Here is a 15,926-nt window from a genome sequence, read left to right as displayed (position 1 = left end):
AATACCGATGCAAATCGAATATTGTAATGGCGGCGCCTTGAAATAAATCGTTTGTCTGGTTATGTTTTTTTAGTAACACATGGATATATCGACTCAACGGTACCGGAAAAAAAAAAAACAATCGGCAGTCAAGAAATAGACGTGCGCCGTTATTATCGTGAGTCGTCACTGTTTTATTCATGACCGTCTGTCGAGGTAAACGCCTCTACCGCTAACCTCTCAACAATGCGAAGATAACAAAAGTAGCCCAAAATATGTTTAAACAAACACACACTTCACAGTTGTAGTTATTTTGAGTGCAGTCTATTGACAGCAATCATTTTGCATCATATACATGTGCTATTGTTGCATCCGAAGGTAGACTACAAACACGAAACGCGCAAACATACGTTTTTAAGGTTAAAAAGGATATATTATTTTAGCTGATAAATTATAGTGGTAAAAGACTATATAATACAAATATTATTGCATCCATAAGACCATAACGGTACATACATCATAAAATTAAACTGATTATCAAAATAATAATTGTGAATAAGATTTATATTATGCATCATGTGACATAAATTGTTTAAACGCATGAATAGATATTTTAAGTGTACTTTTAAGTATTTTCAGTATGTATAATTATAATAACTTGGTGGCAACTATGAATTTTATTGTTGTTTGATATAACTCCAAATTGTTTTACTACCTACACATGCAAAAATAATAGATATTCATCTCCTCGCCCGATTACCGAATTATGTATAATATCTATACCTACGTTTTGTTTTATAATATAACTACATAATATTATGGATATTATGGTTATACGTTTATATAAGTTATACATTTATTTTTTATAAGTCATAACAAGTATTATTCAATTTTCCTGCCTGAATACTATTTTTGAAATCGATATTCAGTTTAATATCATAATTTGATATCATTCACATACTTACTTAATTCATTTCAATATATACATGCAGATTCCATGAGTCAAGAATAAAGTATCATTATTATTATTTTTTTTTTGTTAAATAAATAAAAAGAATTTGTTACAAAAGAATTTATGCATTTCGGTGACGAGAACAATAAACATAAGAACGCCGTGAATATTTTTATTTCAATCGTACAATATTATTGTTTATCATGACATCGCGGATATACCATGTATTATATAATATTCATATCATAATAATTGTATAATTATCATAGCCACTAGTTTCAAGAAATAAATATCACAAATATTATATTAACATACAAGTATATAACATATTACGTGGATGTATTCATAAGTACCGGCTTTTAAGCTGTGTAAGTATCAGTATAATAATTATCCCCAAAAAATAAGCGAACATAACAGGTCAACGGATACGCAAAACGATAACGTTCGATGCGTTCGTGACGAGCATGCATTAAAATAATCATAATCCAAAAGAAGCTCAACAATACAACACGATCTGACATTGGATAAAAAAAAAATTACTATAAAAAAATATATGAACGGAAGGGAAAAAATAAAAATGTGTACTTATATTATGATAATATAATATAGGTACTATGTATATACGATATACCTATAGTTTATAAAGCTAGTATATTATGCGTATACCGGTATTATCGCATAAATCTCCTCAACTCCGTAATATAATGATACTGGCGGTGATGGTTAACAATATTATTATTTAGTTTGTGGGAGGGGGGATGGGTGGTGGTCCCGATTATATGTGTATATGCGGTAACGGGTAGTGTCAGCGTTATACCTGCGTATAATATTGGAAACCAATATACTTAATATAGAGTAGAAAAATAGAAAATTAGCAGGGGTGAAAAAAACGATTCACGCAATGTTCGAGACATTTTTGTCGGTCAAACGAAACACGGTATCTACATTATATATTAGCACAACTATTATATACTATACTACAATATATTATAAATTTATTTTTATTTGTTTATCATGGCCCGTGGCAGCATTGTATGACTTGATGATTAATATTTTTCTTTTGCAAAATTAACGATGAAAGCCGAAAAGGTTAAAAGAAACTAAGACCTTCGGTCGAATTCACATAGTAGTATTTTTTTAGTCAACCGGTGAAGTAAATTAGCATAAACGAAAAAAAATCCATACTATAAAAATAACACAATTAGTCCAATTTAAACCATGCTTATACATTTTGTTCTATTAAAACTGCAACTTAGCAATCATCAAAAAATCACCATCAGTTCATACTAAAAATGCAGAACAAAGTATCACAAGTAAAAATATTATGTGATTTGAATATACACTAACGAGTGAATATTCATCTAATCAATAATATTTTAACCTTAAATAATTATAAATTAAAATGTAATAAAGATTAAATTTTATTAAAGATTGTGCATTCGTTTCTACATAAGTGACCATGAAAATAAAATTGATACTAACGAAGATCAAACCGTATTTTAATTTGAAATACTTTTTTTCACGTTTAAAATTTCTTGGAATTTAAAATAATTCTTATATAATTACTTTTTGTTAAAAAGAATATTTAGACCTTTTATATTCTTCAATTCTACTAACATTAATAAATAAGTAACAAGTATTTTAAAGACCACTTTAAATAAACTGATTGTGATAACATAAAAACACTTTAATACAAATAATTTTAAATTTTAAGTACATACTACGTTGTAAAATAACTGTTGATAATAACATAACAGAATGGAATAACTACGAGAATAAATATATGAATTTAATATTTTATAAGAAAAGAAAACGGTTATATGATCAAAATAATGAAAAATTCAGACTACCTATGCCATACTATTTTAAATTCCATGTAAAATTACTTTATAAGAGAAACTGATTCAAAAACTGTATATCAGATGACAAGTAAATAAAACATCATTCAGGGCAAGCATATTTTTTAAATAAAGTGTCATAATCTTTATATAACAAGATTTATATTGGGTGTCAAAAATAAATAAAGGTTTATTTATATTTTTTTAATACAAACTATCAATATACATGGGTTGATTGCAATTCTGTATGGCAAAAGTAAAGATATTAGAAAAAAAATTATTTTGAAATGAATTGGTCATCACAGTATTGTATGACAAATTGAAAATATTTGGAACCATTAATAAATCGTTATATCATAAAATCGAATGTCAGCCGTCGGTGTATTCAAAAGTTGTAAAACTGTTGTTAGTACTGATTCTCCCAACAGCAATGCCTTTTAACATAACTCTAAAAACTAATGTGAAATATGAAAAATAACCTTTTTAAAATACAATCTGCTTTCAATTTTCCATCAACATAGACGCTGCATCCTGCATCCTGAAACTTTTTGTGCTATGTAACTGTTCCAAAATGTATTATAACCCAGACATTTGTAAAACCAATAGTTTTATCGTTCCATTTAGAATTTAAAAGAAAAATAAGTATAGACAGGATTCAGTGACCGAATAATATAATTCGAGCGTGGCTTACTTAAAACTGGTCGAGATTTTATATAAACCAAGTGTGTAGAAAATTTCACAATGTTTTTGAAGTTGAAAAATAAATCCATGTTTTATATCTTTATTTTACATAACTGAATAACTAATAAAACAATTTAAAGATTTAAATAGTTAAATACCACTCTAAAGTATCAACTAGTACTTTAAAATTTAAAGGTAGGTACAGTTGCTTAGAAAAAATTTAAGTATTACAATAATATTTATGAAATATGTATATACACTACGTCACCGTGAAACCATTTTTAGATGTACACATTTGTAAAACCATAAGTTATTAAATAAATACTGATAAAAGTTGAACAATACAATCTTTTTTTTTTAAACAAATTAAAATTTAGAAAAAAAAAAAAATATAAAACAGCCCTTGAGAAAAAACCTTCGTTATAATAGCTAAACGTATAAAATATATTTCCAAATATTATTTCCGAACATAGAGTCAAAATAAATTTAAATTTGTCAAAATATATTTGTTTTTACGTAAACATAATTGGTTTTTTTTGAAATTAATAACTCTGACCACCCTTTTATGCATATTCGAATAAAATATATAATACCAATACATCGTATGGTTGTATCTTTTTTTTCACGCTTTCATGTAATTACGTTAGTAATTTTAGTCATTATTTTTTTTTTTTTTATATTTTTACAAATCACTATGGGACATTGAGTTTTTCAACAATTCATTAGTGGATTATTTGTTAGTTTAATTAGTGCTTACTGAATTTATTCATGTGATTTCTTTCAATGTATAAAATGTACGGTGATTAAAACAGATAACAAGTGCTGATGAAAAAAATAAAAATAAATAAGTTCAATTCATAGTATTAAATCATTGGCATTGATCACGCGTTTTTATTTACTTTTCATTAAAAATTTAATCAATAAACTACTTGAATATTGTTGATAAAACAATTTCAGAATATCAAAGATATTAATTTTGAAAATCAATAACCACACTATGTGCTATAAATCCATACTAAAAACTTTTGAATTTTTATTTAGATATAAATAGAAAGTATACACTTATAAAGAATTTTGAAAATAACAACTGTTGTGATCATATTACATTTTGATGAGCTTTTTTTAGCAATTTTACCTGAAAAGACATCAGACAAATTGTTTGTCTTATTTTTCATTTAAAATGTAAGATCAATCAGTTTTGAATATAGTGTAAAAAAAACTCTTACGTAGGTAGGTAATTGATGTATATATCAAATTGACTAAAAGTTTATTTTTCCAAGTCAGTGTGTTTTATTATAATATTATTATGTCGTTAACTGACTTGAAGTATAATAAATACTTCTTAAATGGAATTTCGGCATTTTTGGGAAAATTTACTGTAAAACAATTTTTTTGGAACAATTTTTTCTTCATTCATAAATAAGTATTTGTTTAAAGCCCTAAAATATAATACCACTATATAATAAAATTATGATATTATTAAAACAAATATCCGTAATGATGATACCGTTGAAATTTTAATTTTACTGAGAATAAGTGATAGCCAAACATACTAAACATAATTTTATTTGCTACTTTAATGGAACCATTATTTTGCATTTTGTTTCCAACTACCTGAACCCGTGCACTTTGTAGCCCTTACCTCTTTATTACTCTTACCTCTTTATGTCTCATTCTGTGTGTTAAAACAATTTCTTGTGATTATGATGTCAGTATATTTTTATACATATAAAAAGATAAAGGTTAAACTTTACTGGGTAATAATCTTACACCGATATTCAATTTAGTTTATCATATTGTAATTTTATACATTATGTAGATAAAAGTGTGGCAATTCCAGTATAATTGTATTATTTGGTCTTATCACTTGTCAACTTTGCCTATAGGTCTAATAGATCGCAATCAGTCTAGCCATTTAGAAACACAAAAAGGACAAACAGACAGAAATCCATCTTTATATACACGTATTTTCTAATATTCAATAGGTACTATGGTTGAATCATAACTCAACTCACAGCTTTAGTTTAAATCTAAGGCAATTTTAAGTCAGTCAAAAAGTATATTCTATATATATTCTATATTTATTATAGTTATTTAGCTATTTATTTAATAATTTTTAATTTTTCAAAAACTTCCAAGCTTTTTAGAAAATTTATTTTTTTGAAATTCTCTAATTTTACCATATTTTTCAGGGATCTAGATAAAAACACATAAGGAATATATATATATATAAGTGTGAGGCGATGTACAATAATTGTGATTTAATATCCTGGCGTATTTATAACTTCAGTGAAATCTCTGTATTAAATTTTCACATCTCTATAATAAAACTTATGAAGAGGTATTTATGACATTAAGCTAATTCTCAATATATTACATAATACATACACAATATAATGTAATTCAATATTAAGGGTAATAAAATCGTTGTGATATGTGACTCGAAGTTTTTCTAGTAGACCGTTTACCTACATTAAAATATTAATACATGCATTTTGTGACAAATACCGTAGATTGAACGATGTTAATAGCTTATACTATTATATTATTGTCATAGTCAACAGTCAGCAGCTATGGACGACGATAATTAGATGCATATTATAATATTATTGCATATTATTTGCAGTCTCGCAGAGTGAAATAATTGACTTAATCATCAGCTGGGGTAGAATTCTCGGACGGTGAAAAACTCATCACTAAACTGAGTCCCCCGTCTAATGTTTCGCGGTTTTGACGTTTGTGAAATGTGCGGACGCCGTCGCATAAGATGTTATTTTACGTGTCAGGAGGCGTTTCGGGAATGTCAACTCCGTTTAATTCTGAGACACATTATCGTGTTTGTAACACAATATTTTCTTTGACGCGTAGGTATACCACGACCATAGTGCGCGACCATGCACAACCAAACCCACCCCTACTACCTGATAACACTTGACGTATTTTAACAATGCGTTAGTGTGTATCTTATTATCTAATACAACTACAAAATCGTAATAATATTATATACATTTGACTGTGGTTTCAGATATCATGGGTTCGCCGCAGGGACTGGCATATATTGACTTCGGGCATGTTCACGTATACAAACGATGAGAGGTTCACCGTGTTGCATGCTGAGGGCTCTGATGATTGGACACTGAAAATAAAATACGTGCAAAAAAGAGACAACGGCACGTACGAGTGTCAGGTGAGTGAAAAACGACTTGTTGATACATCTTAATATAATATTTAGCGTCTTCTTTGCTGCCGCATATACACACACACACATATATATGTATATTATTGTTATAATAATAATATCAGGTCTACCGCAGCCATTGAAGATGTGCTTTGTCATGATGGTGAAGTGGTAGAGTGGTGAAGGTGGTGAGAGGCCTGCCTAATAAATGTAACTTTATATTATTATTTTATTTTTTAACGCTATCGAAAAATCTACTGTATTGACGATATATGCGAAACAAATGTCTGAAGTATATATTTTATATGGCACGGTGTAGAATGTATTATTATTATGTGTAAATGCATATATGTATATGCATGTATAAAAACTAACATCATGAGGTTATTTTATTTGAAATTGGAATATAATATGTGTCTGGATAGCTCTTGAAACTTTATTTTTCTTTATATAAACAACGACAACTTTCTATCGTGTGATAAGTAAGCTAAACAAGTACAACATACTTTTCTAATTGTTGTTGTTTTTTTAACGATTTCACGGAGTTATGTTCGGTATTTTTTTTTAGTCTCATACTTTTACATTTAATGTCTTCTTTTAAAACTTTTAAACTTAAGTTATTTCTCAGAAAAATAATGTTCATAAACAATTGTATGAAATATATTAAAAAGTAAAAACAATATTAAACAAAAGACACAATTTCATTAGAATTTATTACAGGCTATTTTTGAAATGGAATTGATTCACAATTTCGTAAAAAAATTTTCAGTCTTTCAATCACGTTATAGGTGTTTAAAAATATAATTCGATAACATTCCATCTAATCTCTTTTTTTCTTCTTCTCTGTATTTTTTCATTGAAGCGACCTAAGGTCTTCGTCAATGCGTACTACAAGCAGATAGTAAGAACACCATGTGATTTATTTATCTATGTATATAATAGATATGCATATATTATCACTGTATTATACATTATACTACACCCCTTCTGCAAGAGGAGATATGTGCGGTCTTCACTTTTAGTAGAGTGGGACCTATTTGGAAACCGGATGATTTGCTATGCTATACACTACGCTTCATTACCAACTAAGAAGCAAAACCCAAAATAGGTGGCTACAACCTCGAATGCTCCAAGACATAGTTACTCTCGATGGACATTGGACACTGAAGAACTTTCATAAGAAGATAAAGTATAGCCAATACTATTATTAACGATGAACTAATATCATTATTATAATCAATATAAAAGTAAAAAGCGGGTAAATGGGTATCGCTCTGCTGTACATTAGGGGGTTGGGTGGATCTCTGACTAGGGTTGGTTAAATTTGAATGCAATGATAGGTATCATTGTATACGAAAAACGATTCGGAAAGGAAACGGTTTATCTGTCTAGGATATATTATAGATTATTAAAAATTTTCAAATCTTAGATATAAATAAGGGAACATTTTTTATGTATTTCTAGCATAAAATAATTTACGAATTTTCGTGATTTTTACTTAATATGTTGTCAAAATTCAAAATTTGAATGCTTATAAAAAAAAAATGTGACTATGAATTTCTTTTATTTTTCAACTGCTATTGTAACAATATGTTAAGAGCATTGTATTACATTTTTAAGCTTTTCTGCCCAACAAATAAATTGTTATTGATATTAATTAATGATCGAAAATTGAAAATACCTATGAATAGTTCAACTTAAGTCAAAAAATTTTGAAAATTGCATGGTGGATAGTATATACTTATATAAACATTTGGTGAAAATTTCATGTATCTATAGTCATTTTTTTTAAATTTACATCAAAAACCAAAATCGATTTTGTCGAAAACTGATTGTGCGTACAATTTCCCGTTTTACCCTTAATTTTTAGCTTGTTTATCCCGATTATTTAGAAAATTGTTGAGAATTTTTTACTTTTGACCCCTCAAAGTACTAACTAGACTTTCTGATCGAACGAGATACTGAAGTCAAAATCGAAGGACTTATACTGCCCCAAAACGTGATCACAAGCACAAAAAATAAAAAATAAAATTTATAAAAAATAAAAACACACATCATGGTAAAATCAATACATTCATCGCGCCGCTCAGAATCTAAAATATTAAGTCATTTGGTGTTATTTAAAAAATATGTTGTCCTTTGAACATAACATGCTTTATCAATGTTATTTCTGCTTATGGTTCATGAGTCATGACCAATGACTATATTGATTTCCTTAGACATTGTGAAAATTGGAAATATATTTCTAGCTAGAACGTGGTTCAATATTAAATTGTGTTAGAACTCATATATTTTATCATATACCTTTCACATAAATACTATATCTATATATACATCATATTCCAAAAATGACTCTATACAATTTATAATATTAGATATATATATATATATATATATATATATATATATATATTTAAATAATATATTTGTATATAAATTGAATAACCATAAAATAAAGTCATATACTTTATATAGACCAAACTGGGTGTTCAGCAAAAAATAAAATAAGTTAGTTTACAATAAGAAAAGAGTAAAAATAAATAAATATTTCAAATACCATAGCGACTTAGTTGATTTATATATACATACATATTATTATAATTTGTATTTTATCTCATTATTTTATGTTTAAATAAAATAGTTTAAGTTTAATGATTTTAAAAGATAATTAACTTGTGTTTTTCATTATAAAAACATTTGAATATTCTTATCTTTCATCATCGTTATAATTTTTTTTTTAATTTTTACACTTTTATACAACATATTGTAAATAATACATAATATACAAAAATATATGTATAACATAATTTTTTAATCAAAGTATTTTGTAAAAGAGGAAACACTTACTTTTTATTTTTTTTAAATTGTTCTAAACTCTGCGAATTGTGATGAATTTACTATAATGTTAGTACTATTCTGTATATTGACTTTGCGATAATATGTAGGTATTTTATCTTATCGAACTGACTTTACGTTTTAACTTTTATTTATAACGTATTGAAAAATACAATAAATATTTTGGAAAAAATGTTTTAATGAAATGTTTTTACACAAGTTGATGTTACACAATAAATCATCAAACAATTCTGTGGTGAAATGATAATTCATATTATTTATTTTATTTTTTATTGTTCTTGAAATTTACAAAGAATTTCTGCTTCGACAACTATGGGCCTTTAGCGTTGGATTAATTTATATAATTAGAAAGAAAGAGAAAAAAAAATTTGTTAAGTTTAATATACAAAATAAATATGTAATTTTTTGGACATTTTGTGTCTTATAATTATGTACATGTCAAAATTGTTGTTGTTAACTTATAATAACTTTAATATTTGTGATTGTTTCAAGAAATGTATTGTTTTTATTTCGTTTTCAGGATTTGGACCTAGACTTTCTCCAATGTCGTGGCTTATGTTTAATTCTTTTCTGGTTTTTTGGTATTTTCTACATTCTTCGAATAAGTGTTTGATGGATTGTGAGGTGCCACATACTTGTGGGTCGTCTTTTGCCATCAAGTATCCGTGTGTCATTTTTGTGTGACCAATTCTGGCTCGATTTAGTTTTTTTTTTTCATTTGTGATAATTCTGTTTGGGTTTCTTTTCCATTTTTTCACTGTTTGTTTAATTTGGTTTAATTTTTTTGTTTGGTTGCTCCATATATTTTGCCAAAGGGAGGTTGTGATTTCTTTAATTTGTTTTCTAACATCTGAGTACTGAGCAAAGAGCAAAGTTAATATATTGTGCGTCTTTTGAGCGGGAGCTAGTTTAGCTTGTTTGTCTGCCTTTTCATTGCCATCAATTCCTATGTGTCCTGGTATCCATATAAGGATTATGATATTGTTCTTTCTTTTTGCTTCTTCAAGTCTGTTTTGGATTTGTATTGCTATATCACTAGGATTAAATTTGTTTTTTATACTAATGATGGAGCTTAACGAGTCACTTAGAATAATATATTTTTCATTTTCATTTTTGATTATATATTTGATTTCCAGTAGTATAGCCACTGCTTCGGCTGTATATATGGAACATGTTGGTGGTAGTTTAAACGAAGTGTGTAGATTTTTTTTTACTAAGGCTATTCCGACCCCTTCATTATTTTTGAATGCAGTATATATTTCTTAGAAATCGATAAGATGTTCAATATTGCTTTTTAGAACATTTTTATATATATATATTATTTTTTTTTGGAGGGGGGGGGGGTGTTTTCCTTGTGTAATGTGTTTGGTTCAATGTTAATGTTGTATGTGCTTGTCCAAGGTGGGCTTATTATTTTTTCTTTTTTTATTATTTGTGGTATTTTAGAATAGTCATGATTATTGTGTAGTTCTAGTGCTCTTCTGTTCTCTGATGTTGGTTCATTTGCTAATCTGGATAGTCTGGCTGCATAGAATAGTGTTAATTCAGTTCTTTTTAGATCTGGAGTTGGTTCTCCTGCTATATTGAAGATGCTTTTGAAGGCTCCTATAGCCATTCGCATTCCTGTGTTGTAGTTTGAGTCTATGTATTTTGTTAGTGTGTTTGTTGCTGACTTATAAATAATTGAGCTGTACTGTAGTTTTGCTTGGATTGTTGATTTGAATATTTTAATTAGTGTTTCTGATTCGCTACCCCAAGTTGTATGTGACAGCAGTTTCAGTATTTTGAGTGCTTTATTAGTGGCTATCTTTAGGGATTTTATGTGCGGTGACCATGTGAGTCTGGAATCAAAGATAACTCCTAATATTTTTATGTTTTTTTTGTTGATTATGTTTGTGTTTTACAATAATTTATATATTTAGTTAACCTATATTTGATTTTCTGGAAAAGTTTATGCAATTTGATTTTTCTGTTGAGAAGCTGAAACCGGTTTTTGCTGACCATTTTTCTAAGTAATGTATTGTTTCTTGTAATTGATTTTGTACTGTATTTATGTTTTTGCTTCTACATGAGAAGTTGGCATCATTAGCAAATATGTTGGCTTTTATTGGAAAATTACAGTGTTTATCGATTTTTTTGATTGCCACTAGAAATAGTGAAACAGATAGTGCAGATCCTTGCGTTACTCTATTTTCTTGTGTAAAGTTGTCAGAAAGTTGATTTGATATTTTTACTTGGAAAGATCTATTTTTTAGAAAGTTTGTAATAACATTTAGCATATTGCCGGTGCATATAATTTTATTGAGTTTTAATAAAATATAGTGTCTCCATGTAACGTCATAGGCTTTTGATATGTCTACACTGAGTAAGCCTAGTATTTGTTTATTTCGGATTGCTTGTTCAGCTTCATCTTTTATTTTAGTGATGTTGTCATAAGTGGACTGGTTTTTTCTGAAACCACTTTGGTTTGGAGTTAAGTAGTTAAGTTTTTCAAGAAACCAATTTAGTCTGAAGTTTACAATTTTTTCCAGTATCTTACACATTGTATTTAGCAAAGTTATTGGCCGATATCCTTCTGTACTGAATCTGCTTTTTCCTGGTTTGTTAATAGGAATCACTATTCCTTTTTCCATGTTGTTGGGAAAGATCCATTGCACCAAATATTGTTATATATTTTTAATAGTAAAATTTGACTTTTGGGGCCAAAATATTGTATAAATATAAAAGGGAGCCCAGGGTCTGACGGAATTGATATTATATGATTATTATGCTACCTAAAACCTAATTTAATGAATACGAATAAAACATAATTTCACATTGTATCCTTCACATAATTTTATCAAATGTATTTCAGGACATACATTTTTGCATTTATAACTATACGTAATTGTAAATGCAATTATTTATGTAGGGCTATATCTAACACTAATTTCGTAGTTAAAAGAAGCTTTTTGATTTTAATGCAATTTTTTTTATAATTATACATATTTATAGCATAATATTTCAAATACTACTGTAATTAATCCAAATATTAACTTAACGATTAAAAAAATAATTTAAGCAGTTACTTAGCCCTTTAATTGTGTTAAATATACTTGCTTATGATTTACAACCATGTACTTACATTTTGTTTAAGTGCACAATTTTTTCACGATTATAAAAAGCTAATCATATTTTCAAAAAAGGCTTTGTTTTTAATATTTTTAATACTATGCAAACCCATTTAATACAATATATCAATACGTTAGCCATTGGGTACGAACATAATATACAATGGAATAATAATATGAGTTCGTCCATACGCTGAATATTGAAATCAAACAGTTTTGCTGAGATATTTGATGGAATATTAAGGTAACAGGATAATTCATTTAACATTTGAGAAATAAGCACTCTATATTACGATACTTTCCCTATACGGTTCAATAAATTAAGCACTTAATATAATAGTTTCGTGTGTAAACTCCTTATATTAGTATTATTACTATATGAATGAAACTTCTCTTCTATATATACACTGCTTTTGAAAAGGTTCATACATTTATGTGAGTATAATAATGATTCACTAAATATACGGACTGTGTTCGCATTTTTTTTTATGCATACATAATAATATTATAGAGGTAACTATTTTTTACCTCTATTTTTATTTTTTCACGTTCACGCCAAAACTAGAACAAATCATGCGTGAAAAGTATCAAGCACATTTAAAAGTTTTTCGTAGTTTTGTGCACCAGTGTGAAAAGATATTGTATGACAGATAAAAATATGGCTGATTGTCAGCACGGCGAAAACGTTGGACAAAAAACATCGGGAACGAAGTGATTTTTTTATTTTTTAGTTTTATCAGATTCACAGTGATAAAAAAGTAACACACTGTACTACGGCTGATCGGATGATTTAAAAATCAAACGCTACTGGCTTGAAACGGCTAAAGTTATAATTCATACGAAGATCATAAATAGGTACCACGTTGTTTTGAAAATCAATTAGAATTCAAAGCAAGTTAACGAATATCTGTTTACTTCGATGAGTTAAAATGTTAATATAGGCAAAGTATATAAAAAGTTATATTTATACATTTTTTTATAATTTCTTTAAGTTGAAAAATAATTGGTCAAAAAATTAACCAAATTAAAATAAGCTTAAATATAACATTCTAATCCATAAAAAAAGTAAACCTACAAAATAAAAAAAAAAGTTTATAAGTTTGATTGATTTGGATCATTATTAGTGATGTCTTATTTGTATCTAATGGTAATTTTGCGATATACCACCTACCATGTAAATTCACTGTAAGAATTATTAAATTAATTGTTTTCAAATATTTAATAGAACGATTTTTAACTGAATTTAAACAACTTAATACAATTTTTGGAAAAAAATATTACTCGTTATTAGTTCCACATCTGATTATTCAAATAAATTATAGATCTTAGTGTTTGAAAAAGGTCAGTTAAGTTAAAGTACAATTTGATCAACATAAACAACATAATGAAAAATATTAAGCACCTTTGCAAGGGGAATATAGAAATTCAAGTACCTAGTGTTGATATTATTAATTAATTATGGGATATAGATAGAGACTTGACTTGCATATTTTTATAATTTATTTAGTTATTCCATTTAAAAAATATGTAGATGGAAAATGCACAGATGTAGTAAGGGCCATTTTTATCATAAATATTTATCATCAATTCACGGTTAATATTTAAATCAAATAATTTATAAAATAATTTTTACAGGAAATTTATATGGATTTTCTTACGGTACCCACATTAAATGTTATTATGTATTTATATATCCATGACAAATGATGTCAGTTTTTTAACTGACATTATTAATTAATTGACAGAAGTTGAAACAGTTCTTATGATAGGTTAGTCATTTTATCATCATGGAACCTATTTCGCCAATATATGCTGTATTACGAGTCGTTAGATTATGTGTATGAACTCTTACAAACTACGTTAAGTATGACGTATAACTCACTAAAAATAATAATGGATTCCATTGAATAGAAATTTCCAACAAATTTCAACGTTATTTCTCAGTATGAATTATTACTAATTAATGAATAAACTATTCATAAATGTTTTGGATATCAACAAATGGATCTTGATAAATCTAACGTCTTATGGCATTATTTCCATGTTAGAATAAAATTATACATTCATTATATTTTTCTTTCTCGTCACATCTGTTTTTTTTTTTTAGGGAGGAGGGGAAAGGAATAATGTTAAATTTATAGCAATACTATTATGGCAACATATAGTAAAAAATTTAAATTTAATTCATAATATTATGCAAACAAACGCACAATGTATATACGTATTTCGTTATACAGATATAATTGCAGAACATTTGGAGAGTATTTTGTTTTAGTTTTAATAATTATTTTATTAAAAAAATTATAGACACCCTAATAGATAAGACATAAAAGTGTAGGTACTGCACATTTTAATGTTAGAACATCTATCATTTATACAGAGAATATTTAACGCAATCTAATTATAAATTAAACATCAACCAATATTTATACGATTTGTTGAATACTTAAATAACATGGTTTTATTACAATAAGTAAATTAAATCAAAATGATAAATTTTGTTATAGTATCTTGAATAATTCTCATAAGAGTAACCATTACAAATTATATTCATGTTTTAGTAGCTAAGTAACACTCACTTACAGCGTTTAAAATATCTAATCTCATTGTGCATCAGTATTTTAGAAGTTAACTGAGGAGAGACGGGGGAAACGGTATATTATTGGAGAGTAAATCTCAAATCATTGAAAAAGGTGATAACCAAAATTTCAGTTATATTTTCAAATTATAAATAGGTAATTTTTTTTTTTTTCTAACATACTAATGCATTTTGGTGACAAAGACAAATTAATTGAAAAACTTCTATGTTTGAATTTTAACTTTTTTTGGCAGGGACTCAAAGTATATTATTTAATTTCATATCGAATGAAAGATACTTTTTGGTATGAAATGTTGATATTATTATACGTATAAAATTAATATTACAACTATCGATAAAGTTTTTATAAGGAAACCATGTCAATATTCAATGATTATAATTCACAGATATTTAACCATGATTCTCAATTTATTGAGAATATCGCATAGTCATGGAATGTAAAACTACTCTTCAGGGATTATAAATGAGGATTTTGTTTTTATAAACTATAATTCTCCACTTGTAATATTGAACATATTAATAAGTAATCAATAATCAGTACCTACATTTCTATGAAGAACCAAAATTATTAAAAATAGGTAATTATGATATCAGCTGTTTTATAATTTAAAATATACTAAAAAATATGATTATTTTATTTTTGAATAGATAATTATTACAATGAATATGATTTTGATAAGATTTTAAAACTTCAAATATTTAGAATCTAATTATTTACGATAATATTACCAAA

General features: G+C 26.9%; 1 protein-coding gene and 1 pseudogene across 3 annotated transcripts in view; one reads left to right on the top strand and one right to left on the bottom strand.

Moving 5' to 3' along the window:
- LOC107168447 (opioid-binding protein/cell adhesion molecule-like) overlaps window positions 1-15,926 on the top strand; it is a 337,823-nt gene that overhangs the window by 309,238 nt on the left and 12,659 nt on the right. For all 3 annotated transcript variants that reach the window (XM_089224027.1, XM_089224026.1, XM_089224028.1), the window contains one exon: window positions 6,476-6,637. In XM_089224027.1, the coding sequence (XP_089080153.1) occupies window positions 6,476-6,637 (162 nt within the window). The remainder of the gene's footprint in view (window positions 1-6,475; window positions 6,638-15,926) is intronic.
- On the bottom strand, window positions 9,943-12,117 carry LOC149057495 (uncharacterized; annotated as a pseudogene).

Source organism: Diuraphis noxia, unplaced genomic scaffold, assembly GCF_037042655.1.
Source record: "Diuraphis noxia isolate RWA-SAM2 unplaced genomic scaffold, SU_Dnox_SAM2 contig0003, whole genome shotgun sequence".
Lineage (NCBI taxonomy): Eukaryota > Metazoa > Arthropoda > Insecta > Hemiptera > Aphididae > Diuraphis > Diuraphis noxia.
Note: the sequence above shows the minus strand (reverse complement) of the source record. Positions and strands in the feature narration are given on the sequence as shown.